At 35.1% G+C, this 27,013-nt stretch overlaps 1 protein-coding gene across 5 annotated transcripts in view; it reads right to left on the reverse strand.

Moving 5' to 3' along the window:
• Positions 1 to 27,013, reverse strand: part of BIRC6 (baculoviral IAP repeat containing 6) — a 169,334-nt gene that overhangs the window by 49,741 nt on the left and 92,580 nt on the right. For all 5 annotated transcript variants that reach the window (XM_085219529.1, XM_085219526.1, XM_085219527.1 and 2 more), the window contains exons 55-65: positions 25,376 to 26,156; positions 24,307 to 24,450; positions 22,743 to 22,872; positions 19,326 to 19,457; positions 16,843 to 17,010; positions 15,431 to 15,604; positions 14,340 to 14,536; positions 12,499 to 12,799; positions 9,690 to 9,907; positions 7,359 to 7,523; positions 5,326 to 5,494 (exon numbers count right to left, since the gene is read on the reverse strand). In XM_085219529.1, coding sequence (XP_085075655.1) covers positions 5,326 to 5,494; positions 7,359 to 7,523; positions 9,690 to 9,907; positions 12,499 to 12,799; positions 14,340 to 14,536; positions 15,431 to 15,604; positions 16,843 to 17,010; positions 19,326 to 19,457; positions 22,743 to 22,872; positions 24,307 to 24,450; positions 25,376 to 26,156 — 2,579 coding nt within the window. The remainder of the gene's footprint in view (positions 1 to 5,325; positions 5,495 to 7,358; positions 7,524 to 9,689; positions 9,908 to 12,498; positions 12,800 to 14,339; positions 14,537 to 15,430; positions 15,605 to 16,842; positions 17,011 to 19,325; positions 19,458 to 22,742; positions 22,873 to 24,306; positions 24,451 to 25,375; positions 26,157 to 27,013) is intronic.

A 27,013-nucleotide genomic window follows, 5' to 3' on the forward strand; every position in this document is an offset into this window, starting at 1 on the left:
CAATACCTCTTACTATTTATAGTTACAAATGTATGGAAAAGCAGAGTTTCATGACGATTCAATGTTGACACTGCAGTAGTACCTTCAGCAGTGGATGAATAAAGATGTTATCACACAGTTTAATGAACTCATTGTACCAACTTCAGAGACCCATAAGGGAACACAAGATTCCAGATGTATTCAGCCTTCTCAGTCCAATAGAAATGGACTGCTCTAAGAACAGCAAAGCAATACCGCAGAGTGCCTAGAGGAGATGTATGATCAATAGAAAATAAATGCTTCAGCAAAAAGCTGGTGTAGTTCAAGCTCTGAGATGAGGAAGGCAGACCTGAAAAGAATGACTGTAATAGATAAAGCCTCAAAGATCTATCAAGAGGCAGAAAAACAAACTCAGTATGATCACCTTCAGCAGATTTGTCCACAGTATGTACTGCATACAAAAATTTCACAAAGAGGTATTTGGCAACAGGCTGGAACAATCCAAGTGCTAATGGATCCACATATCCAGGATGTCCCAGTATTTGATAAACAACAAAATACACATTTAAAGCAAAAACTGGATTGTTACAAAGCGGAACATCCTGCATACACAGTCCCTCTAGTAAAGCCCTCCCATAGAAAGACATCATTTGTTTTCTGCAGTCACATCCAAGGAAGACTGGATCTAACACTAGAAGCTATGCCAACCACATAACATGGATTCTTTCTCCACCAAAGGAGGGGGGTGACTAAAAGAGCCAAGAGGTAAGCATGCAAAGAAGTGGCTGCAAGATGTCAGCTCAAATCACATCACCATCTGCTTCCTGTATGCCTGGGAATTCAAGCAAAGAATTCAGGTACAATTCTGTGTCTTGCCATGAAGTTTGTCTTCCAGGAAACAGGTGGTAAAAAATCTCTCTCCTGGGTTTAAACAAGGTTAAGTCATCTCAGGACTTCTTAGGTATTAGTTTAGGAACGAACTAGTACAGCAACATTTTTAAGGAAGAACCACCTACCTATTATTGTAGAGCTTTCTTCTCTCCTTCTTATTAAATATTGGCTTTTATTAGTTTTCATGAGCCTAGGTCTCCCAACCAAGTAACTCATTTTATCAGCAAAATCTGTACCTTCTAGATAGCCATGTACTCCTGTTAGTACCTGATGGTTGTTTGTTGGGAACTTCTTGTTGGAAGCAAATTTCATTGTGGTATACACTGCTCAAGGAGAAAAATTTTCCATGTATTTGAGGGATTCTTAAAAAAAAATTAATATTTCAAATTAAACATGCTGTATGAAAGACAACTGAAAAGAGGTTTCCATGACAGCTTTTGGTACAAAATATATATAAGTCCCCAGTAATGAATACATATTAGATATTCCATGGCACAGAAGTTAAGAATGATACCAGTTTTACAAACATAAACATGAATTCTATAGGAATAAACATAAATGTATAATAGGAAAATCTCACCGTGCTACAAACTTATATTTCATTTTATAAACAAAAGTAACAAAAATCATAGTAATGCCATAACAAGATATGACACAAAGATGGGAAAAAACATTCAAGAAACAGGGAGAATTACAATACATATTGTTCCTTCTGACTAGTGCTGAGATCTCTTGTATAATATGCAGAAGTCCTTCATAGACAGATAAACCTTCCTTCTTGACACGAAAAAAAGCAATTACAGAAATTAATGGAAGTAGTCAGTTTGCAGTTTTCAAGGGCTTTACAATCACCTTACTCTGAAGCAGATGAAGCTGCAGAATATGACAGAGCAATCTGGTTTGTAAAGATCTAATTCAAGGTGAGGTTTCTAAACCATGTGAGCACTATTCAGCTGATTAATATTACTTTAATCTAGAACAACCCAGATAAAAATTCAGTCTGCATACATTTCAGGGAAACTGAGTGGTAATGGTAAAACTATTCAAAGCAATAAAAATCCTCGATAAATTTCTAAGCACAATAAAGGTAAATTTATATTCTAGTACTGAGCCTGTTCAAGAATTTTGCAGGATGTAGCATATCTGCACCTACCAAAACATGTCTAAGTAATACACAGCATTCTCACCAATACCAAAATGCCCATCATATTGTTTGGCCATGCTCACGTCAGCCTACTGTGAAACAGTGGGACACAGAAAAGCCAGCATTTTACTCACGTATATTTCTTTACAGAAAATGTTCTCCACATAAAATTATGTGTATGGAAAAGATAATAAGTGAAGATCATTTATTTTAATGATTTACAGTGAAACTTGTAATCTGGCAAGAGAATAAAGGTGATTCTTATGCTGGAAGTATTAGCTAGTGCCAGTATTACCCATTCAGGTTTTAGAAAGTTACAGAGATACTGAAATTTGCTATTTTCTGTCAGCATTTTGCTCGGAACAGCCTGTTACTGATGGGGTGCCAGAACCTGGGAACACTCTATTAGCATTCTGTATGCAGTGTTCTAATTTCTCAGTCCAGTATGTTACAGGAAAAATACAATTAGTTGCTCTTTTACATGAAAGTACATTTGATAGCAGAAGTCACACCCATTTGAAAACTGGAAGACTGTGCTCATGAGCTTTACCAATAATACTGTTCTTTTTCCTACCTCTACTGGGTAAGCATTCAGTACTGTTGGAATAAAGACAAGAATTTAGCCTAGAGAACTTTGAAATAAAATTAGAAGGTCTAAGGTGAAAGAGTCACGTCTGTTCTACTACATTGCACTAGTCTTCAATGTTTAATTAAAGAAAATAAGCCAAAGTTACCAACCATAAATACATTGCTTAAGGTAATTTTTTCATCTTATGAGCACTGTACCAGAGCTCAACATTGCTCCAAAGCATCCCAACTTCCATCTCTCTTGTGACAGCCAGGTTCTCCTGTCAGTTGTGTTTCCTGACACTTTGCTGGTGATACTAAGAACCCCAGCACCACCTGCAACTCATATACATCGATGTGAGAATTGTCTGCTTTTGCACTAAACAGTAATTACTGCATTGGAGTTATGCCTGGCTATCATTAAGACAAACTGTTTTCAGGGAATGCTTTTAAATTAAATGCATCTGACTCAAATATTCATGATGCAAAGACATTCTTTCAGAATTCATGCCTACTCACACATCATCCTCTCATACTGGTGTCCTATTATGTTTCCAAAGAAAAGCTTGACTGATACAAGCCTGCCCAGTTTTTTTTCTTATTAATGAAAAACACTGTTAATTACAGTTTTAGGTATACATTTCTGAACAAATACAGCAGGAAGCACTTAAGACTGTATTGCTCAGATCAATGTATTCAGCATCACAATTTTCGAGTTCTAAATTCCAATGAAAATAACAATCTCTGTGAATTTGGAATTAGGAGAGTAGGTGGCAGCTTTTCTCTAAGAAGAAAGGTTTTGCTGTACTTTAACAGAGTTTACCTGTTACTTTATGAGCTACTCACACATTTATGAATATACAGGAAGTATCTCTTTTGTTCTCACTTGAGTAATTGTTAATTCAGAATTGTAACATTTGAGCATCCTCTGACAATCACGAAAGCAGTAGTCCAGCAAAGGAAAAGATACCTAAAATTAGTATTTTCCACTGAGGCTGTTCTTTTCTTTGTACTTAGGGAAAACAAATTGTCCCTGAAAGTCAAACTTGTCTAAACTTCTCTCTACCAGCCACATATCTCTTCTATCAGTATCTTCTCAGTTAAAGGTGACTTACCCAGACAGATATGTTTTCCAATAGAAAACAGCAAAAAGCAATTTCAACAGCTGCGAATCATTTATAACTCTGAACCAACAGCTTCATCCTCTAGATAAAAGGGCATTTTTGCCAGGTTTTTCAGTGACTTTTCCCTTCTACCTCAACAACAGAAGAATTTATGAATGTCTGTTAGAGATTACTTTTCTTCACTGTTTTACTTTATCTTTTTAAAAATCCTTTTACATTAGATTTTCATTTGCAGCAATGAGCCTAGCATATAAGCTACTTGGTTCATCTTTCTGACTGCAATATGTGCAAAACAGGAACAACAAATTCATTACAAAATTGAGAGAAGTGTCAAACTACGGCCTGGCAAGAGACAGCTTTGTATTTTTATTTTTTATTGTAAGGCCCCAGTAGACTTGTTGAACTACTTTTCTTCCATCATATAAGATTATGTAATGCCTAGCTACCACAGACTGAAAGAGCCACGTTTTTGTTTTAGTTCTGGGTAGTTTTGTAGACACTTAAGACACAGATGATTTCTCTTTAAACTCTGGAGACAAAATGTATCATGCAATTCACCAAGCAGCTATGACACTGAAGAAATTCACATCACTACATAATACAACTGGCATCCAAAAGAGCTACAGTAATGTAATAACATATTTATCAGTTACTTCAACAAGGCAAATCAGGCCCCAAACCAAATCATTTAGATTTGGAACAATGTATTCTGCTATTTACAGATTAAATCCATCTTTACAAAGCATCTGAATGAAAATCCAGCCTAAGGCAAAGTCTATGTTCCAAAGCTTAAGGGTAAAATTTATCTGAAAACCACATCTACCAATAACTTTATACTAACACCTATCATCTAGTGAGACTGAACATAGGTCACAAACCCAATCTGATGTTTTTACCATTGTTTCCATGCAGGTATTTGCTTAGTTCACTTTCTTGGATAACTGAAGTGTTTTCTATAGTAAGATTTAACATACTGAATGAAAACTATCAAAATATCTTTCCATAGAATTGCAGCAACACATAACTCATTTGTTTTTTCTTAAAAAAGCAACTCTGATGATTTCATTGTTCCATTTTTTTTAAAAAAATGTTGCAATTTACTGAACAGGCTGGCTTTTGCATTTCCTAAATGCAAGAGTAAAAGCTCTGCTCAAAGTAAACACAGAACAGCTCTAGAACTTAGTAGTTGCAACACGTACCTACTTCAGGCATATACTTGTTCAATTTTCTTAGAAAATTAACCATTTTCTTCACAGAAAGATTCCTGGTCTTCTATAAAGTACTCTTTCTCCATGGATCTTTTATGCAATCAGTAGAATTTTTCAGATGGAAATATGATATTCACATTAATTTCAACAGCTTAAGAACCGAATTTCAAATTTAAAGACTCTAAAGCAATTAAGTTTAAGCACTACGAACAAAAGAGTATTTCGGTGAACGCTGTTATTTAGTTTTCTAAGGCTGAAGTGAATAAACATTCATTAGTACAGTTCTAAAACAGCAAACATATTGAAGCTAGTCAGAACAAGCTGCTGTTGATAGATACAGCACTGTTTCCTTATTCTGCTTATTTGACAGAGTTAAGTACCTTGGTTCTAGAAGGAAAGAATGGCACATTACCTGAATCATTGCGGAGGTATGATGACATTGCTGGAATGAGGCAAGACTGACTGAGTAGCTCCAGGAGAACGGATGGCAAAGCGCTGCTGTTCTGTCCTCTACCCTCATGGCTAGTCTGAGTGTCTCCATTCGATGTACTCCCTGCAGGATTTATGTAACTGGCAAGAACCTGAAATGCAGAAAAGTATTTAACCAAAACCAATTCATTTTAGGCAAAAGAACTTTGTTTTCCTCCTTAAGAAATATCCCATAATACTTTGCAAAGTACTTTGTTAATTCATTACTTATGTTTATTTCAGCAATCCCAAAGACGTCTCAGAAGGAATTTTATTCAGTTCCTAGATTATGATCACAATTTTGGCAAATGATAAAATTAAATAACTATTTTAATTCTGAATGATTTCAAGAAATCAACTAATGTAAATATAGATAAGACTGCTAGAGTTACTCAAAAGAGGAGACTGCAAGCTCACCTCTGAGATGTGCTGCTGATCAATCCCATTCCCTTTAGAACAACCAATAGCTAAAAATTATTATTATTTTTAATGCAAATGTTTTAAAAGCTATTTGTGATCTATTTTTGGATGGAACTTCCAGTTGCAGATGAGAAAGCTTGTGATGAGCATGTCAGTAACCCTGAACAACCGCTCACGTGTGTGCTTGTGCTTCAGTAAGCAAGGAGCAACCCTACACTCAGAAAAGGTGGGAAGCCACCCTGGGCCATCTCAACTACAGCCATTGCTGTGTTCACAGGCCCTAAATGGATGCTGAAGACCTTTTGTTCTCCTTCTTCCCTCTAACCCCACTACCCACTGTATCTTGCTGCAGTATCTTATTTTACCAGCACTCCATATAACAGAATTTTCCAAAAACAATCCTTCCAGAGAACTGATTGTAAAACTGACTGACATCTTTAGCAAAATGCTGAAGGGTTTTTTTTTTTTTTTTACTTCTTCCTCCAATTGCTGACTGCTCAAAGCAAATGTCTCCCTTCCTCATGACTTTTGACAGTTATAACTAAACCTCTGCATGGCATAACACAGAATACTGCCTGGAAGCCTTGCCAAGAGTCATTCAGGTGCTTTGAACTCTTTTGCACTTTGGAGAATTGTTTCAGATTTGTTTTGCTTCTGTAAGAGGATGTGATACTTGTGCCTTATAATCTACAGTGACAGAAATAACTGATTACATCAAATTGATATCTTCATCAGTGAGGGCATGGACATTTCAGAATTTGACCTCATTTGTACTCTCACCCAGCTGTAATGTTAGTTAACGCATTTGAGCTGACAGTTCTGTGAATGAAATTTTTGATGACTAGAATGTTTCTCATTTTACACTGCTCTAAGATAACTGGAGGTGGCTGCATTTCACAATTGGACTTAAAAGGCCTAACTGAATGGGACTATCTTGCCCTTAATATAAGGTATTTGAAAGGCATTGGTATTATTGAGATCTAGATCTCATTGTTGATTTAATATTGCTATTTAAGAGACACAATCAAGATGTCATAATCAGTATGTCTGAGTGAGATTTTGTTTTGCTGGTGTACAATACATTCATGGACACTTTACTAACAGCTTTGGACACTTTCTTAAAGCAGAGAAAAAAACAGTGAGAAATGAATAGGTTACATGACTTTTGCATAAAAAAAGTCTACTTTCTTATCCCTTTTCCTTGATGGACAGTCTTTACTTTTGACTGAATGCCACAGAGATGTATGACAGCTCCAGGGAAATATACCAGAAAACATCTTGGTTCACAGTCTATTCAGAACTGTCATCTAAGCTTACCCCCTGTGTCCCTTTTATGCAGTAGCCTAGTGAAGCTTGAAAACTACCACACTCAAAATATATTTAATTTTTCATGTACAGTGTCATACACACAGTTATAAGCTGTTTTGTTTTGGTTTTCTTTTTGCCCAAAATACCATAATTACTGTACTGTCAGACTAAATTACAAATTCTATTTTTGTTCCCTAGGCCCTAATGTTTCAATCACTAGTGATTGATCAAAATTTCATCATTACACACCTGTAGAAGGCAGGTCACATGCTCTTCTTCTAGCCTTTGTTTAGTCAAAGCTTGCTCAACATCCCATCCTGAAGCTGTGGAGCCCGTTCCAAAGCCTGTACCCTTAGCCCAGTACAACTGCTGTTCTTCTGTTGAAGCACTGTTGTGTGTACTTGATACCTGTGGCTAAATTACAGGGAAAAAAAGTCATAACAGTTTCATAATTTTTACCTTACCAATGAATTATCTAAAAAGCCTTTATTCTGCAAAATAATGTAATCTCAGTTCATTAATATAATCAAGATATTAAGATCCAGGTGAACTCAAAAGCTGTGAATAGGAATTCTCCTGCCACAAAATTCCAATACAGGTCAGCACTAAATTGCTGGAAGTGATTCTTTGGTTTAACTAAAACTGCAAGTCCATTTTTGTTCTTATTTAAATACTGTTACTGTTTAAATGATGAAAGACATTAAAATGTTACTTAATCAATATCATGCTAAACAATAAATCTCTGAAATTATTACTATTTAAGTCCTAGTCAAGGTGAATAACAATCAGAAGAAGGGATAGAAGGAAGGAATTTCATCAAAAGTAAGCAACTGAAATGTTAAGAAGCTCAAGAATACGCTGTTTTTGAATAAATGTGCCAAAATGGGAAGTGATACAAGTTATGCGTATAGCTCTGATACATTATTCCTGTATCACTGAAATATATATTTCCTCTCCAGATAGCAAGGAAGAAATGCCTTGTCCTTCAGTGTTCTGAGATAGCTTGTATTTTTCCAGAGGAACCTTACAGCTTATTCCAATGGTCTGCATAACTGCATTTTAATAACATGCCTTTTGTTAAATTTCCTAGTCCTTATGAAACTATTTAAATACTTAAGGCAATTTTTTCAGATCTTTGATGAAATGGATGTGGAAAAAATTCCACCTGCCCCCTGACAGCTCCATGCCGTTCCCTCGGGCCCTGTCACTGTCACACAGAGCAGAGCTCAGTGCTGCCCCTCCGCTCCCTGTGAGGAGCTGCAGCCGCCATCGGGCCTCCCCTCAGCTTCTCTGCTCTGGGCTGAACACACATAGGGGCCTCTGCCACCCCTCACACACTTAACTGTCCAAACTCTTCAGGATCTTTGTAGCCCTCCTTTGGATGTTCTCTATTAGGTTTATGTCCTTTTCATGTTGTGGAACCCAAACTGCACCCAGTGCTGGAGGTGAGGTGATGAAACAGCTGTGTGATTATTGTCATGAAGACACTGGCACACATGAACACTCAGGAGGATTTCATGAAAAATTAAAGGGGAAAGCCTTGCCTCGGAAATACAAGCTTTGGTGAAGGTCTGGTGGATCTCTTATTTCAAGTTTCCATCTATCACTTGGATAGCTATGAATTGTGTGAAACAATCTGTTTCAGGGGTCATGGAACAGCTCAACCTGAGATCAGAATTAATGGCTGCACTTTCTATTCAAAAGTACTATAATGTTAAGACATTAATGTGTCACCAGTCTGATACTCAATTAGATGCAGAATATCTCAGATCCCCTTCAAAATTAACTAGCCAATAAAGTGAACTATACTTCTGTAGTTTTATCTCTTATTTACTCAACCCCCCAATCAGTATCAGAAGTTGCTAAAATACGGACACCCCTACATTTAGCAGTTGTTAGTCATATTTAGTCACCAGACCTTTTTCCACACAAGTCCCTGCCGCCATACTGTAAAAAAGGGAAAGCCATTAACTAATTTTAAGCATGTTTTGAGGCAGTCTTACGCAGAAATGGCACCTCATAATCCTAAAAAAATCAGTTGATCCACATTCTGAATATAGGGTAGTCTAACAGTAAGCACCTTGAAAAAGTTTTATTTTGGAGATCCACTTGGGATCCTGAAAAGTATAGAAAAATTAGATTTAAAGATTGCTCCATTAATTCATTAATTTTCACAACTCATTTACATTTATAAGCTTTTAAGAGGAAATAATTTGCAGTCAGTAGAGTTTAGAAGATGAATGCTAAATAAGGTAATGAGGTCATGCTAACACATGATAATTAATAAAGAAAGAACAACCCGCCATTATCGTGCCTCTTACATACTGAAAAAAATGATCCTGTGAAAGAAACTGATTACACCTTAATGCTTCATGATAAGGCTTCTTTGTTGGTTAAATTTTATGATTACTATGTTTATATGCAACAAGCAAGTAAAATTACTTAAGTATTTTATAACTATTTTTCTTCTTCATTCAAATGCCAACTGTGTAGAAATTAAATTTTAATGAAAGTAGTGAGATTATTTTCGTTTTTATAGCAAAAACTGTTACTTTGCAATTATTCTGCTACTAAACTTACCTCTGCCTGGTTGGGACTAGCATTGGGAACCCTTGGTGCATGGTGGCTTAGAGCAGACAGACAAGCAAGGATAAGATGTATAGCCCCAATTTCCAGTGCCATTCGTCTAAGCAGTACTCCATCATCGGTGGTCAACGGTGTAGTGCTGAACAAAGTGCGCAACACATGGAAGGGAAGGGTTGGAAGCACATTTGCTGAAGGAGACTGTAAGATATGACCTGGATAAAAAAAAAAAATAAAGATCACGTTTTCTTTCTGTAGTTCAGTATTGTCTGTTAATCTTTGCAGTGATTTGCACAACACAGCAATACAGAAATATACTAAGGACTTAAGCATTCAGCTATGGTAAGCTGTCTAATATTAAATTTCTCTTATCAACATTTTTTCAGAAGAATATTTCTTTGTTTCCATTATGGACTTCATTAAAATCGAAAGTTAGAATATTTGATTCACCGTTTCCAGGAAGAAAAAATAACTCCTTAATAATCATGTGTGTTCTCTGTATTAAACTACACTGCAGGTTATATTTCTAAATAAAAGAGAATGAAGCTGGTTCAGACTAATTCTTTCTTTCTAAACCTTGCAAGCAGAATGAGTTAAAGCACACAGATGGTCAACAAACAGCAGCTCAGCTGACAAGCAGCTGTAATTTATCATGATGTGTTTTTTGTTTTTTTGTATTCGTGACCAAATTATGAATTAAACCACTGCACAATCCAAGTTGTGATGTGACTCAAGTCAAATATGTGGTGAAATACTTGCATAATTTTAATTACATGAGCTGCATGCTAACATTTTGTAGATCTATCTAAAAAATTTAACCCTTATATATTACGAGCAAATATTACTTCTTTTAAAAGCCACATTACAAATAATGGAATGACCTCCAAATGCAACAGACATATTTGGGAACTGTCTCAATTTTTTGTGCATGTGTATTTAACAATGCATTTCACGTGTCTACAGTGTAAAAGTATAACAGAGATATTTAAACACTGAAAATATTTCTAAATAGCCAACTTTGTTCAGAAGTTTCCTTCTCATTTTAAAGACATTTATATTATTTTCTCCCTCAAGAGTCTATCGGCCATATCATCCAGAAGAGTTAATGAAGTACATTACAAATATGGCTATGTATTTGTATGTATACATATCTAAACAAATGCACCAGTTTGTGTCTATTTGCTACTCTTTGTAAAGGAAAAAGAAGGATGCAAAACATCATTTGACTTGGATCTTCCTACATAAAAATAGCCTGACAGTTTTCCACAACAGAAGGTGTACCCAAATAACAATGGATAAAAGATAAAAAGAAATCTAAACATGTGCCCAAGATCTACCTTCACAGACAAATCAACCCATATTTAACCTATAAACCCTGGATTTTTAAGAGCAGACCTCCATATTTTGTGAGAAGGATTATAGGTGTATGAAAAGATGTAATTACAAAAGAAATGGAAAACATTAATACTTCATACAGAGAACTAGTGTAAACTACTGCAAATAACTGATACTGTATTTGATAAAGAGCTGAATTCACCCTTTTGTCTAGGAGAATGGAGAAACTGACTATTTAGTCCAGCAAAACCATAGGCTAAAAAGGAATACAACTCTAGTCATCAAGTGCATGAGAAAGAAGAGTTATTCACAAAGAATAATGGAGGTACAATGATAACTGGGCACAAAACTGGATATGAGTAATTTTAGGCTGAAAATGAAAGATAGCTCCCATCTATCAGGAAAATGTGTTCTGAAACTGTATGCCAATAGCTGTAGTAGATGCACTCAAAAAGAAAGAAAAGCAATCAAAAAAGCTGAAGTTTTGTGTTGGCCTCTTTCTCTATACAAAATGCATATATAATTGTTTGCAAAAGCAAAGGACTGAAATCAACTCAAGAAAACAAAAATCAGAGTAAGAGTATGCAGTCTTCTAGCTAACTACTATTTAAATCAGGGTGGAGTAAGCAGCCAGTAAACTGCATAACAGTTTGTTAAGCAGTATATTCCTGACTACGGTCCTGTATCTAAATATACAAGAATTGAAATATAAAACAAAAAGGACAGTAAGCAAGACTTTTACTGCTGAACACAGACTAAATGCAGTTGGTTAACATACGGAAAAACAGCATTGTTTGCAAAGGCATAATGAAAGAACTCTGAAAGTACTGGCATCTTTTGTTTTGAAAAACATTGAGAAATAATCAATACTAGATCTACATGCATTTGAGGTTGGAAAGACACTGAATACAAAGAATTTGTATGCTCATTTGTTCATTTGTTTAAGAACAGTCCCTTTATTCCTATGAACTCACACCATTACAACAGAGTTCACTCTTAGCTAATTGGTTGCTATAATCTTTAAATCATCGCCTCTTATTCTAATGCAGTCTCCAAGAGTTTATCCTACATCTGCTTTAGCTTTGCTTCTTTCTATGCTACTTTGCATTTGGCTGCAGGAATACCCAACATTTACCCAATGAGTAAATGTTGAGCAATCCTACTACCCAAGACAGTTCTGTCCAAGTGCACTGGCATTTTAACAATGTCATTTCTAAGTTCTATCAGTAGTTATTTTACAATTACTCTAGCATCCAGATGTAAACATACGAATACTGATGATTGTCACAAAACTTCATGAGGAAGAATTTCATATTCAGAGATGAGATTATGACAGGTGCTAGCAATACAGTTCTTTACAAATTGCACAGACCATTTCTAACTTCCTGCTACAAGTATTACAGTAAAAATAATTTTAAGTAAAATGATCTAGCCGTGGTCTACAAAGAAACATAATAATTGCAGCACATACTTCCTTCACCATCATCTGTAACTCCCAACACCAATCTCAACAGACACTGAGCATGTTTCCGTTCTTTTAGCAGCACCTCAGCATAGCCCGGGAGACGAAGGAATAAACCAAAGGCAGCCAAAGAATGTGCAGGTATGGGAGACATTGTCTGAACTGTTGACTTGATCGGTGGAGGTTCTGCAGCAATTGTTTCTGGTGCTTCATACACCAATTCTCCTGATTGTTCAATGGTAACCCATTCAAACTGATCACTGTCCTTCTGCTTTTCCTGTGTGGTTGATGTAACAACTGGAGTGCTCACCTTAGACAAGAACAAGAATTAAAAGAGCTGTTAGCCATACAGCCAATTAGGATCTAAAGGACATGAAATCTTAATATGAAAGACTTCAAAATTCACATTAAATATACTACTATTAGCAGATGCATGGATAAGGGACTACCAAAAACACAGAGTCATATGAACCCAGTACAGACACTCATGTCTTTCTAAATTGAACAACATAGAAGCTTCAAGCTTTTATAACATTTAAATCAACTGATGTAAGCCTACTTAAAATTAAATAGGCATACATCAGTTGATTTAAATAAAAAACTAAACTGAAAAAAACTAAACTGTAAAAGATTAATCTAAGAAGTCATTGCGGAATTTGTTCAAAATGGCAAATTCCTAATTAGAAGTCAAAACTACAACTAGCTGTATTGCCTCCAACCATCTACACGTTAAAAGAATAACTAGGTACATATTAAAACATTGCATTTGCAGAATGACAAGTATCAGTAAAATAAGGCAAGATATGAGTAAAATTAAAGAGCAAAGTCTAAAGAATTCAACAGTCTTAATCATGAATCTTCTATTTAGCATTACTGTACTTGTTTTGTTTTTACAGATCATATATTTCTTATTCTGTATTTAAATTTAAATGTATCACAAATAAGAAAAAAATGTTTCAAGAAAATAACTTCCCAGGACTCAGGACTTCCAGAAGACTTCAAAGAAAGGAAAAAAATCAAATTTCTTATAGCCGTAAGCTGGCTTTTACCTGTTGCAGAATTCCACAGATCTGTCTGTCTTTATCAATGCAGACTACATGCTATTTCACAGTATTTAAAAATACAGTAATCACCTATGCAAACACATTTCCTTAACTTTGAGACATTTTACAGGCTTAATGCGATCTCTCTAAAACATCTTCAGAAAAACCATACTTTCATGTAACGTGCTGCCAGTACTGAATGTGTTCTTCCTGAATTGCACTGCTATATACAAATGACTCACACTAACCACCCTGGTCTCACGACAGGCTACCCACTCCTGCCATAGTTTTGCAGTCAAGGTACTCAGCAGCACCCTTCAGTCACGATCAACTCTATTTCACAGGGAACAGATATTCACAATGCTAAGAAACACGACCAACTAAATAATTTTGGGACTATTTTTTATTTTTTTCGTAAGAAGGGCCTGTGTACGAAGAAAAGCAGCCAAAGAAATAATTCCACACAAATGCAACTGCTGACATTTTCAAAAAGCCTATTCACAGGAATTCTACACATAATTATTATAATCAGAGATCTACACAAATAAATAACGTGTATACTACGACATTCATGTGCTATTATTATAAAATTAATTGAGATAAGGTTATTTATAATTATAATATATAAAATAAAATTATATAGTCCACACTGAAGATTGCATTTCACCACACTGAGAATAATTAAATGATATGTAAGCATGGCTTTATAGCACAACAGCAACTCTTTGCTACCGTACGGGGAAAATACTGTTCTTGAACAAACAAAAAATTGTTAGCATGCTTTTCTAGACTGATTTTTTCACTCACTTGCTGAATTACATCAGGATAAAGCATAGGGAGTCTTTCTGCAATTAGGGCCAATCCACCCATCCCTGCAAAAACTTGCAGTGGAGACTGAATGGGACAAGTTTCAAGAAGTGATTCATCTAACACTGCATCCATGCACTCATCCCCAGGACTGATAGCTTCATCTTCGGGACAAGGACCCAGTAAATCTGTATGTTCTACAAAAACATAAAGGTTAAACAAGTTAATAGGTCATCATCAATACTGTCTATTTTTTCCTCCTTCTCATACAAAAAACTACATCAAAAATAGGATTTCCTTTTACAGTAAAAGCTGAGTCAAGAACTGAAATGAAGGTTAATTTAGGTTGTGTTTGGACTCGATGATCTTTAAGGTCTTTTCCACCCTGAGCAATTCTATGATTCTGTGAATGAGTACAAGAATATAAAAAGAAAATAAACATGTTAGTACCTTTTGGCAATTATAGCAAACTCATGTCATAAGTATGGATAATTCGTGCAGATTAATATGTTAATTATTATAATATACATCATACAATTATTCAAATACACATTTTTTACTGAAAATTAATCGGATTCTTCTTTAGGTTTTGTCTTTTTTAGAAAGAGATTGATCTATCTAGTGAGTTTTTACAAAAGCCTCTGTCCTAAAATAGCTGCATGATTAACTTTGTAGTTCCACGCTGTGCAGGCAGGTTGGTGATCAGATCACCTTGGCTAAATTTCAAGGTCCCATTCCTCTTAACTCCTTCCTTAAATGAACAATTTCCCTCTTTTTTTCCCCCTTCATTGTAGCTAGAACATAGCAACCAATTAGAAAAATCTCTAAAAAGAAACAGACTATATTAGGTGATTTTAAAAAGAATGTTCTTAAAAGCTGGAGTTATGAAACATGCTCAGATGGGCTTAATAATAATTCCCATTTTCCATGAAGCATGTTAAGTACTCAGGCTACTGCAATAACATTTTTCACAGGTGTCTGTAAGTGCTCCTGCATTACTTAATCTGCCCTGGCTATTAGCCCAAACACACACTACTGAGAGCTGGCATTACGAAGCGTTATAAAAAGGAAAAAAAACCCACAAAACTCACCTTTTTCTGTATGAAGACGTTTAAATGAGTCTGTTTTCGATAAGCTTGGATCTGAGATTACTTTGGATCCAAGCTTAACTGTCAAATCTATTGATCGGTATCCTTGAGGGAGTTTACGGTCATACAGGAGAGTCAGAAGCTGGGCAAGAGTCATTTCAGCAGGTAATGGCTGGCCTAAACAACAATGGCATTGAGTCAGAGTGAAAAGTTATGAGTGGATTATCATAATATAAATGTCCACGCACTGTTCTGCTGCTGCAGAAGCCAAGTATACTAAATCTTAAGTGGCTCTAAACCAAGGCCTTACTTCCAGTGTATATTCCCTTGGGAATTCCCACACAGCAGCTGTGTCAAAAGCCCAAAGTACTTGACTATTTAACAAATGGCTAAGGTTGTAATTTGATGTACCCCAATTAAGGGTACTGCCTCGCCCTCTACTATTAAATCCAATTGATTAAATTGTGGTGGCATAAAAGAATATGACAGTAAGATAAAAAGGCTGAAGTGGAAGAAACTGTAATATAAACTAACCTGCGGTTCCTTTTCAGTGCTACAAATCCCAGGCCCACCTCAGTACACCAATTTCAAGACACAACAACTCAAGAAAAAGTGAATGGCAGTGCAGGGAGTAATTTTCTCAGCAGCAGTGTAGAAATGAAATGCGCATGCAACTACAGCCCAAATTGATCACTCATATCTGGACTTCAGCCACTGTGCTTAGGAAGAATACGTTATTCCTTGAAATTACAAGTTACTCTTAAGGCAGAACAAATTTTCCTGGTAATTATTAGACTTTGACGTAAAGGGAAATGTTTTAGAATTAGACTGTTTAATATACTTAGCATACTAATTTCATTTTGACAGTACTTGGCCAATTAACACAAGTCCTGATAAGATTTTCCGTGGCAATCCATCTCATCAACGGAGGATGGTGTCTAATGAAATGAATGCTAATTATGTCTTGCCATTGTGTAAGTGAAGCAAGTCTTCCACCATTTTTCATCACTGATTCTGCACTTGTGTACGTGTATGACAACTGTTAATTGCATGAGAAGTGTGATCAATGAGACAATTACACAAATACAGAATGGTCTGTAGCACAATTAGAGGACAGTCAAATTTTTAACAGCTATATACTGAAGAAAGTATCAAGGGCAAAAATATCTTTGATTAGAGATCTGATATTTCTTAATTCCATTAGTTGCTTCCTTTTTCTTTTTTGGTCAAGTTACAAAGATACTACGAGGCTTCAGTTCCACCTGAAAGCGGTCTTCAGCCCCAAAGTGCTCTACTTATTGAGTGAATAAACAGACAAAGAAGTATGTCATCACTGTATTGTCTTTCTAAAGAAATAACAGCTACTGAAAAAGATCATTTTTTTTTTTAAGCTTAAAGACAGTTATTAAAGTTACCTGGTAGAAGTTTATGGTAGAGATGGAAAACTGGAACGCTAATAGTCTTGCTGGAAGATTCTGCTCCTGAGGAAGAGGTACCTACTTTATCTGCCATTACTCTTCCTCGTCTTGAGGGTGGACGTGGAGGGGTAGATGAAACAGCTCTTTTTGACTGAGATTTCAAACCTAGTACAGAGATAATAATAATAAAATTATTATAGTATATATTTAATAATTTCAGATAGCTAAGTTGCAGCCAGATAGCTGGTTATATTTAATAATTTCAGATAGCTAAGCCAATTCTTTCAACTGTTGCAAAAAAAGTCATACTGGAAAACACAACTAACAAATATCAGAACAGCATTCACATATAAAATACATTTGAATTCAATCCCAGTATTTTTCACAGTTGTGCATCCTTCTAAGTGCCAAGTATTAAACAAGCTGTATGGTAAATTACTACTTTGATTCTTCTCTTAAACACAGTTAAAGAGCCTGTCAATCAGTGGGACTGTCCTAGTTTTATCAGTATTCCATATGATGACATAATAATATGGTTTTTCTTTCTTTCTCCCTGAAAGGGGAAGAAAAGGCTCCTCTTTCCCTGTTGCGCTTGATAACATGACAGGGACCTATAGTAAATCTTTTTGAGGTTGTTTTTTCAAACTAAAATCAAGTAAGGCAAAAAATTTCTACAGCGACAGATATTTCAATCCATAGTCCATAGATAAACATCTGACTTACCAAGTGACTTCAGCTACAGTACTGACATTAGAACAAGTGATGAAAAGCACCTTTAAATGTTCTTTTAAAACTGCCTTGGTCAGAACCTTGCTAAGAACTACATGAAAATTAAAGGGCTTAATAGGTACATGAAAGCTTACTAAGCTTCTGTATCAACACTGCCACATTTTGAGACAGTCAATGATGCTACTGAAACTGGATTAATAACATGTTCTGCCAATTGTATAGAAGGACAGAGGTGCAGAAGTGAACAGATCTAAACAGGAATAAATGGAATATAGGAATATAACTACTGCATCATAATCAGCCAAGAGCAGCTGTAAAACTAACATTATCCTGACCTGAAACGTTATAATATGCTACAACTTCACCTTCTTAGTAGGATAAGCTAAAATACTCAGCTAATTTCAGTCTACTAACATAGTCTCTCTCAAGAAGATCAGGTTCCAAATAACATCTCCTCTAAAAATTTTACCAATAGGGAACGGGTAAAACAGTGACTGCATGAGTATGAGGAAACAAAAAAAAATGTCCAAAAAAAAAAAAAAAAAAAAAGAATATAACAAGATATAGACAAAAGAAAAGACTCCATCAGAAGGCAGTTAAAAACAAATGTAAATTAAATCTACATTTAAGCTGTTTTACTTAAATGGAAGAAAGACAAGCAAGAACTTAAATCTTTCTTTTAGAACAGGAAATTGATTACATGAAGCAGCACAAACAGAGATGCAAGTAGGATGAGACACAGCTAACTACACTATGACATATTTTCAGTGCTAATATGTTGTTTTCTTCCTAGTTCCTTTGTTCATGTTTTAACCCTTCACTTAAATGTCTTATGTTTTAGATCGTATCCTGCCTAAGTGGCGCCTACTGCAAAAACCTCTCCAAAAAAAAAAAAAGTTATAATTAACGATAAGCTGTACTGTTTTAAATATATACTAAGATCCATGAAACTGCTGCCCTACTGAACAGCTGAATTTAGAATTATTACTGTATCTAAAATCTTGTAATTAAAAGCTTAAGAAACACTGGTGCCAGAAGTCAAAGAAAAATCAGCCTCTTCTTCATGCTTCATGAAGTGTAAATGAAATTGAGAATGCTCAATGAGGACAGAAACCTAGATAAGAAAAGGGTAGTTCAATAACCCCTCACACACTAGAACCCCAAAAAGAACGACTAATGATCTCTCCAGCCTTCACCTGAACTGTAATGTTGTACCACTGCAAGATTACCTTACTCAATCTATAGCCTCTGTAGCAATGGAACAATACCCTTCATTTGTGGTTTGCAAGTGGGATAATCTGGTTTTATTCTGACAGTTTTAAATATGTGAAATACAGGAATACTTTCATTTCCAAAAGATAATGTAGAAGTAGGTGATTAAACTCTGATACACTAGCCACTGCAAAAAGGCAGAGGAATTAATACTCAACCTATAATAACAGCAGGCAAATACTAATATCTTAGCATATAATCTAAACTCTGAGTGTGCATCTACAACACACTAGCCACAGCACCCACAAAGAGCCAACTTTAGGTACAATTTGCCAGAGTCTATCAGTAGATAAATCAGTAGAGACAGTAGTTCAATCTGGATCTGATCTTTGCTGCTTAGCAGCCAGTCAGATTAACTGGGCATTACAATTCTGTCTAAAGATTGTTAATAATTAAATGAATAACTGCAGATTTGATTTCTCTCCCCCACCCCTTTAATATCTGAAAGATAATTTTTCAGAAGATGAACAAAAACATACCAGAAGCAACAACAACACTATAATTGTCCTGGAACCCATTTTCTGCCTTAACTTTTTCTTTTTCTTCATAGTTCTTCTTTTCTTTATCTTCCTTTTGTTCATTAATTAGCTTAGCTGTGATACTGGGTGTATCTGTACAGGGAAAAAAACATCAAAACAGGAGAGAATGGCATTTTAATATAACACACTGATTTTGTTGCCAGTTTCTAATCTGTTAACACAACTATATTTGAACTATCTCTGTGGCTTAGATTTCCATTCCAGGCAACAATATTCTTTTAAGTATTTAAGAATTTACGTATTACAAGTGCAATCTCCCCTCCCTGCAAATCTGCCCTTTAACAATTTAAAACTGTTACAATCTAAATCTGTTACACGATAAGTCAAGTGTACTTATGTTAAAACACAACTGCAACAAATAAAAAAAAAATGAGATTAGAAAAAGACAAGACAAGCAAACAAAAGAGAATCAAATCAAACCTAAGGAAAAAAAGAAATGTATTTATTTATTTTTAAAGGATATCTACAGACTTACTTATATTGTTGTATTTAAGGCTAAGCATATAGATAGCAGTTTCAGATCTGCTGAAATTACAAGATGCAAAAAGAACACATCCAAAACTTGTGCATTTGCTTTAGTGAATACTTAGTTACTGCAGTACAATAATTTCGGTTTGATCATTAGTGTAGATCAAACATATTAACAAGCAGCTTAAAAAATCATTTACTGTTCATTTCAATGGATTATTTTACACCTTGTAAACCACTGGCATCAAAATTTTTAAATCATTCTCCAGTTTTCTTGGAGAAGATACATAGTGTGAAAATGCTGTTACTCAGGACCTAATATATATTTACATCTCTTTATGTACATACCTATGTGTATTTTTTTTTATAGATACATATTTCAGACTTGGTGTGGATATCCTCATTAATATTTTAATATCCTCATCAGTATTATTTATATACTAAACACTAGTTTGGTCTCATTGACTGAATGCCCATTTATTGGTGGACAATGTAAACTTCATTAATAAAACTACTGAAGATGCTTAAGACAACATATTTTTATTACTCAGATAATATCTGCATTTGTCATTCAGTCTTTCTGACCTGTCTTGACCAGCAAATTAAAACTAGGGTGGATGGAATACAGAACAACTGATACTCATTCTAGACTATTCCGTCTGCCATGACACTGCATACTTTCTTCCACTGGTGAAGGGATGTGAGCAGCAAATTTAGCAATGCTCTTACACCATACTTCCTGTTTTTTTTTTCTTTTTTAAGGCAGTGAGAAAAAATATTAGATCAACACTCTTATTTTTATTTTTATATACAGAAAGTATGAAATGATCAATGTGAGATCTTAATGTAACAGAAGACCTTTAAAGAATAGCTAAGAAAGAAAAAAGAAGTTAGTCTATGGACTAGTCTTCAAAACAGGATCTTCAAAACTTCCTACTGTTGCAGTGGTAGCAGCCTGTTTTTCCTTTTCCCACTACCAATCCATCCCATCTCTCCCCTCCTTTCACCCTAAACATACAGTTCTTTCCTTGTACATAAGTTGTCTTCACTATCCTAACCATGAACTTCATGGAAAGATACACAGGAATCACACAGCTTTTAATATCATCAGAAAAATCACAACAGATACAGGAGGGAAGCGTAAAAGAACATGAACTTTTCCAGAACTGATTCTTTCAATTTAAAATGAAACAGTTCTGTAGCATAAAGCGAAGTTATGATGCACTACAAACTCAGCATTTGATCCATTTCATTATGTGCATTATTGTACATCACATCAGCACGTTCTCCTCCCAAGACCCTATTAGCAGTGGCTATCAAGCTGAGCACAATACACCACCGAGGCAGCTGATCAGTATAGGTTATGTCACGTCTCAACAACTGATCTTCACCTCATGCGCATCAACTGTTTCTCACATTAAAGTATTTCTGACCATAAACAGCAGAAGGAACTTGGAAGCTCTTGGTCAAACATTCCACACATGATCATGTCTGAACACTAAGTTAATAAAGACTTCTATGCAGAACAGCATATTATTCCATGGTAAATAAACTTCAAGCATTTTTCTAGGCTTCACTGTTTTTAATTAACATTCCAAAGCATATGCTGTTTTTATCAAGCACTACTAAAGTACTTCTATCACCTCATTAGATAACATATTTATTGTCCAAATGCACTTATTAATTAAGTAAATGCATAGATTTTAACTAGATATTAAAAGGCAACAGTTCTTCTGAACTCTACAAAGAACTGCTTAAGAAATTATATTTGATCCCACAGTCAAAAAAAGTTAATGCATATGTATAAGGATTACATACCCAACCAGGTACGTATGCAAGCCCCTCACAGTGTACATCTGCAATATGGCAAAATCGTAACTACTGTGATCATTTTTTACTTTGATTTGCTATTATTGGCAACGTCTTAAGATTAAAGTGGAATTACTGGTGTTCCCCCTTCCATCACTCCGTTTCTTTTCTTTGAATTCTGCATGCTTAATATTGATTTTTTAAGGTAACATATTTTGCTCTATTGTTACCTGAAGTGAATCAACTTGATGATTTCACCTAGAGAGTTCTGGCATGAACACAATACCCTTAGGACAATTTCTACATTTTGAAAAAGATCATTAACCATAGTCTTAAATATGCAGGTCTATTTTCTAAAGTATTAATTGAATATCAAGGTGAGATTCATTTTAAGGTTAAGGCATCTCCCATTCAGGTACTGAATCTCATATCATGGCCTGTGGAGGCCTAATCAACAAAGCCCCCTATAGATTCATTTCTCCACATAAATTCAAGTAGTGTAATGAAATATTTCATTTCATAAAAATAACTGAAAGTCATGCCTTATAATTTGAAAATTAATCTCTACAAGCAAATTAAGTGTTCCAATCTCCATGTAGTAAGTAAACTGAAGTGTCTGCATAGTATACAAATGTGTATTCAAAGAAATTGGATCATTAGCTCTCTTCTCATAGCAACACCATTGAGATAACCGTTTAAGTTTCAGGATATTAAAGTGACATTACTGGGATTTAAGTGAAAGGGCATTCTGAAGATCAATATTTGCAGTATGACTTGAGAGATTTAAGAATACATGAGTACTCAAAAAAAACAACAAAAAAAAACAACAAAAATCCCATCTTCCCCTCTGAAATGTATCTTAATTGGAGTTTAATGGAAAAAATAGCATACAACCAGCAAAGTGCATTTTAAACGGAACATGCAAGGTATATTCAAAAGATTATAATTTAAACCTCTGTGTCACATCTAACAAGTATCTAGGAACACTGCAGATGTACATGTATCCAAAAAAAAAAAAAAAAAAAAAAAAAAAGGAAATATAAACTATCTTAAAAATAGAACAAACTGTTGTAAACTTGCCTGACACACGATCAAGAACTTCAGCTAGAGTTGTTGAGACAGGTAAATGAAGAGTACGAAATTTGTGCCCAGCTCCATACATTGGATGTTGAATTACATGACTAGTAGCATTAATTCTACCTTTGTACAGCTGAAAAATAAAAAGTTAACATGCTTTTAAGATTCAGAAATAAATTAAAACATTAAGTTTCTATAAATATATCTCAGCAAAATAAAATTAACTCTTATGTGTGTTTAAAATGAAAACTTATTTACCCTTAAACTTTAGAGGGTCAAATTATGGTAAGATGCTACTACTCTCAAGTCGTGACTTGTGAATAAAGTTCTTCTATTCAGCGTATTTACTTTTTGCTATTATGATGGATAACTAAGTCTTTATTAGTTCAAATATTTCAAGTATTTTAGTATCACATATTTTAGCCTGAGCCATATTCATATTTTTATATTGTTCTTTGCTTGCAATAACTTCACAAACTTTTCTGCACAGAGAACTATTGCTCCTTTTTCCAAACCATCAGGAAAACTGTTTACTAATATTCATACATAGAACCAACTTATCCTTGTGCAATACTAACGAATGCATTTAATACTTCATAACAATAGAAAAATGACTTAAACACACAGTTTTCCTAAGAACTTCAGAAATAAAGTGGGGATCTAACACATTAAAGATTAATTTGCTAGATATATTAGAAATATACTCTGCATATCCAGATCACTTTTAAGTCTCTTCTTTGGATGTGAAAGGAGGAATCTTCTACCCACTAAGAATAGCCAGACTGTTTCTTCAGATGAAACTGAATTATCTGGTAACTTGTTTTTAAGAACTTGCTTCACTCTCAACTTATTCAGTAACTCTGCAAAAATCTGTTCTATGTAAACCATCTTATTAGAAAACTGATACTACCTTGACGATACCAAATGCTATATTAAGAATTTATCTCAGCCAGGTTGAAACAAAACATTTAAACATCTTCATACTAAAACTTACGTGCTCTCCCTTTTCCATTTAACACTATTTAACATAGTTTCCCTGTCATATATAAAGACACAGCAGTTCAGTCACTGATTGTAACTCTGTTCTGGTAAAGAAGTAAATGCATCTAGTTGCTTTACAGATCAGTTCAAGAATTTATCATTCAAGAATTTATTAGTGGTGTTATGGCTAACGTTGAAGGATCTCTGCCAGTTTTGGAGCATCAAAATTCAGACAGTTCCTCAACAAAATTTAAAATGAAGAAACTGATGCAAGGACTAGAGCTAGCAACATCTATGTTTGTTGTTAATATTTAAGAATACTATTAAAAGGTTTTATGGAAGCATAAGATAAATTCCAGTTTTCTATTCTGTCAGAACAGAGATGTTTTCAGCAAGATGGCTTCCTCTCAAAACAATGCCTTAAATTTTCTTTTAAAATGCTGAATTACAATTTATCTAAACATTACTTTCCAGATACATACAGAAGGAAAAGCTGCTGCCTGACCTATCGAAGTTGAATATACATCGATTTCGGGAGGGTTTAAATTTGAGCCATGTTACCCATGTAGATAGCAAAAACTCTTACTGGACATGGGGATTGAAGAAACAAAGTCACTTTCTCATCCTCGAGCATCAGTTGCAAAAAAAGCCTCCGAATAAATCCTGAAATGTTTCCAGAGGTTGGGAGGTTCCCACGCTGAGGAGAAGACTGGAATAATTCACAGAGAACCTGGAACACAAAATTACATCATATTTAAAATATTTCTATATTTAGGTCTCCAAAATGAAGCTCTATACAGCCATAATAAGCAAATGCCTAAGATCTACCTTCCAGCTATCATTCAAACCAGATCAGAAATGAGCACCACTGAAGAAACTATTAACAGAAAAATTTTTTAAAATGTATAAAATACTGAATACAGCAAAGTAATTGTAAATATGTAGAGTATAAGAAAAACAAAAACTGAAGAAAAAATATTCAGAAAAATAACTTTTGAATTCCTAAAGCAAGATTTTCCTACTCTGTAGCAAAGCATCAGAGAAATGTGCTGACTTATTTTTTTACTCAAGTTAACTGTTCCTGGGGACGGACATTCTTAATATTGAAAGGAAAAATCATTTTAACTGTACTTTCATTCAGCTAGGTCTGAAAGGTTAAAAATTGTGAGGAAATTAGCTAAATTTGCATTACAACAGTGGACTGTTCTGTAATATTCCACATATTCCTGGACACCAACTGCACAGCGTACATGTCTGTGTAAACAAACAGCAATTTTTCTTCAATTTCCTAATTTAAAATACGTGTATGGAGCTTCATTTTCAAATCCCACTTCAAAAGAGTTTAAACCTATGTACTTAAATACAGTATTGTGGATTTTGGTCTGAAGTGTCTTGTTAAGGCCAGACACACATCTTGATACAGCCAAGTGGAATACAAATCCATACACAGCACTGAATGGCCATGTCCAAGTATTCTTACAGCTTTCTAAGTCTGACCAACAAGCTAACAGTTTCAACACAAAATTCTCCCAGTTGACAACTTACAAAACAAATACTTTAAAGGAAGAAAAGAAGTAGTTTCACAATTAGAAACTATGCAAATTTTGACTCGTTATTAACAAAGAAATGACTATCTCATTTATTTTCTGTCTCACCTGTGCCATAAGCCTCTGGTTATTAGGATGGCAAGAAATGCACTGTAAGAAGAAAGCAACTGTTGCATTTTCAATTGCTGTCCGCTGCTGAGTGGTCAATCCTGCTGTTACAGTTGAAGAAAGCAAGCTGGATCTTGCACTTGTCTGTTGTGCAGTCACATTGTGTCCTCCAGAAGTAGCACCAGAATGGCACAACAGAAATAAAAGTGCTGTCCACAGCGGATTGACTTCAGAACCACCCAACCAGTCCTTCATTATGTGGCTGTTGCCAACTTCCGTCAAAAACCTGAGAACAGGAGCAACCAGGTCTGCTGTGATAGGCATTTTATTAAAGTGCTGTGGGACATGGTGCCTCCTGAGTCTATCCTGGGTGATATCCGTTGATTGTGCATTGCAGTCCAAGCTAGAAGTATGGTTAAAGCAAAAACTAGCAAGACTTCTTACAAGCAGCGAAGGCAAACCTGAGTCCAATAACTGCTTGATAGCTTCAGGAGACTGAGATGAAGCAGCAAGAGTAGCCAGGTGAGACTCTGTTAGTGCAAGAGGGGCCTGTGCGTTTTTAGAGTCATCTGTTAAAGATGAACTGAGATCCTGCTTTTTGCTGTCATCAGTCATGGACAGTCTGTGTTGACACTGCATTGGAGGAGGAGTGATACCCATCCACCCCATGAGTAAGGAAAAGTAATTTGGGTGGATGTGGCACATTGAGCAAAGCAAACTATCAACAGCTTTCTTCAAAACCATGTTGCAGGGAAGAGACATGGACCAGTTAAACAGTGATCTGTAGAAGACAAAAATAATATCAAAACATAGATAGCTTGCCACTCGTATTCTCTTTTCTTTGTCATTTTATACATCTTTCACATTAACTATTCTAGAAACTGTTGTAAAACTGAGCTGAGTTCGACAGCCTCTTTTGTATCACTGTATTAGCAGGACATTCATTACCTAGAAGGCATGCCTAATCCCTATATCTGAATTTATTTCATCATACTGTATTAAAAATAGCACAGAGGTGGCTCTTGCAGGGATGTTGCCATCAAAGACAGGATTTCCATCTTTGGACAGCTGTCACTTAATTTACACATTTTTGAGACAACTGCAACATCTCTGTGCTTTGAATTCTTCAAGATGCAGCTACTAGAATGGCACACATTTTCCACAAAGTTCTCTTATTTAGTCCTTTGCTTTTCTCTTCTCCTTCCCCCCACTTTTTTTTTTTTTTTTAACATTTCTTTTATTAGAATTCTAACTGAAGATGTTGCATAGAAAATGAAAGGAAGAATCTCATTGGTTGAATGACACTATTCTTACTATCCTTAGGACACAGGCTAAAAACAACTACCTTTAAGCTCACTTCTATTCAAATAATATCACATCAGTGGCACCTGAATGCAAAAGCTAATTTTGCTCCAATTATTCAGCTTATATTTGCAAAGTGGTATTTATAAATCAGTGAAAATATTATACTTCAACTACTCTTAACAAGCTGGTGCGAAGAAATATTTTAAAAAGCAGTTTTCTGAATTGCATTCAAGTTACTATACATATACAAGATATATAATCTTGAACTCTAAATATACACATTAATGCACACTTTGCAGCACTCTGATGTTAATATTTTAATAATTTGAATGT

Source organism: Meleagris gallopavo, chromosome 2 (assembly GCF_905368555.1).
Source record: "Meleagris gallopavo chromosome 2, MGAL_WU_HG_1.1, whole genome shotgun sequence".
NCBI lineage: Eukaryota > Metazoa > Chordata > Aves > Galliformes > Phasianidae > Meleagris > Meleagris gallopavo.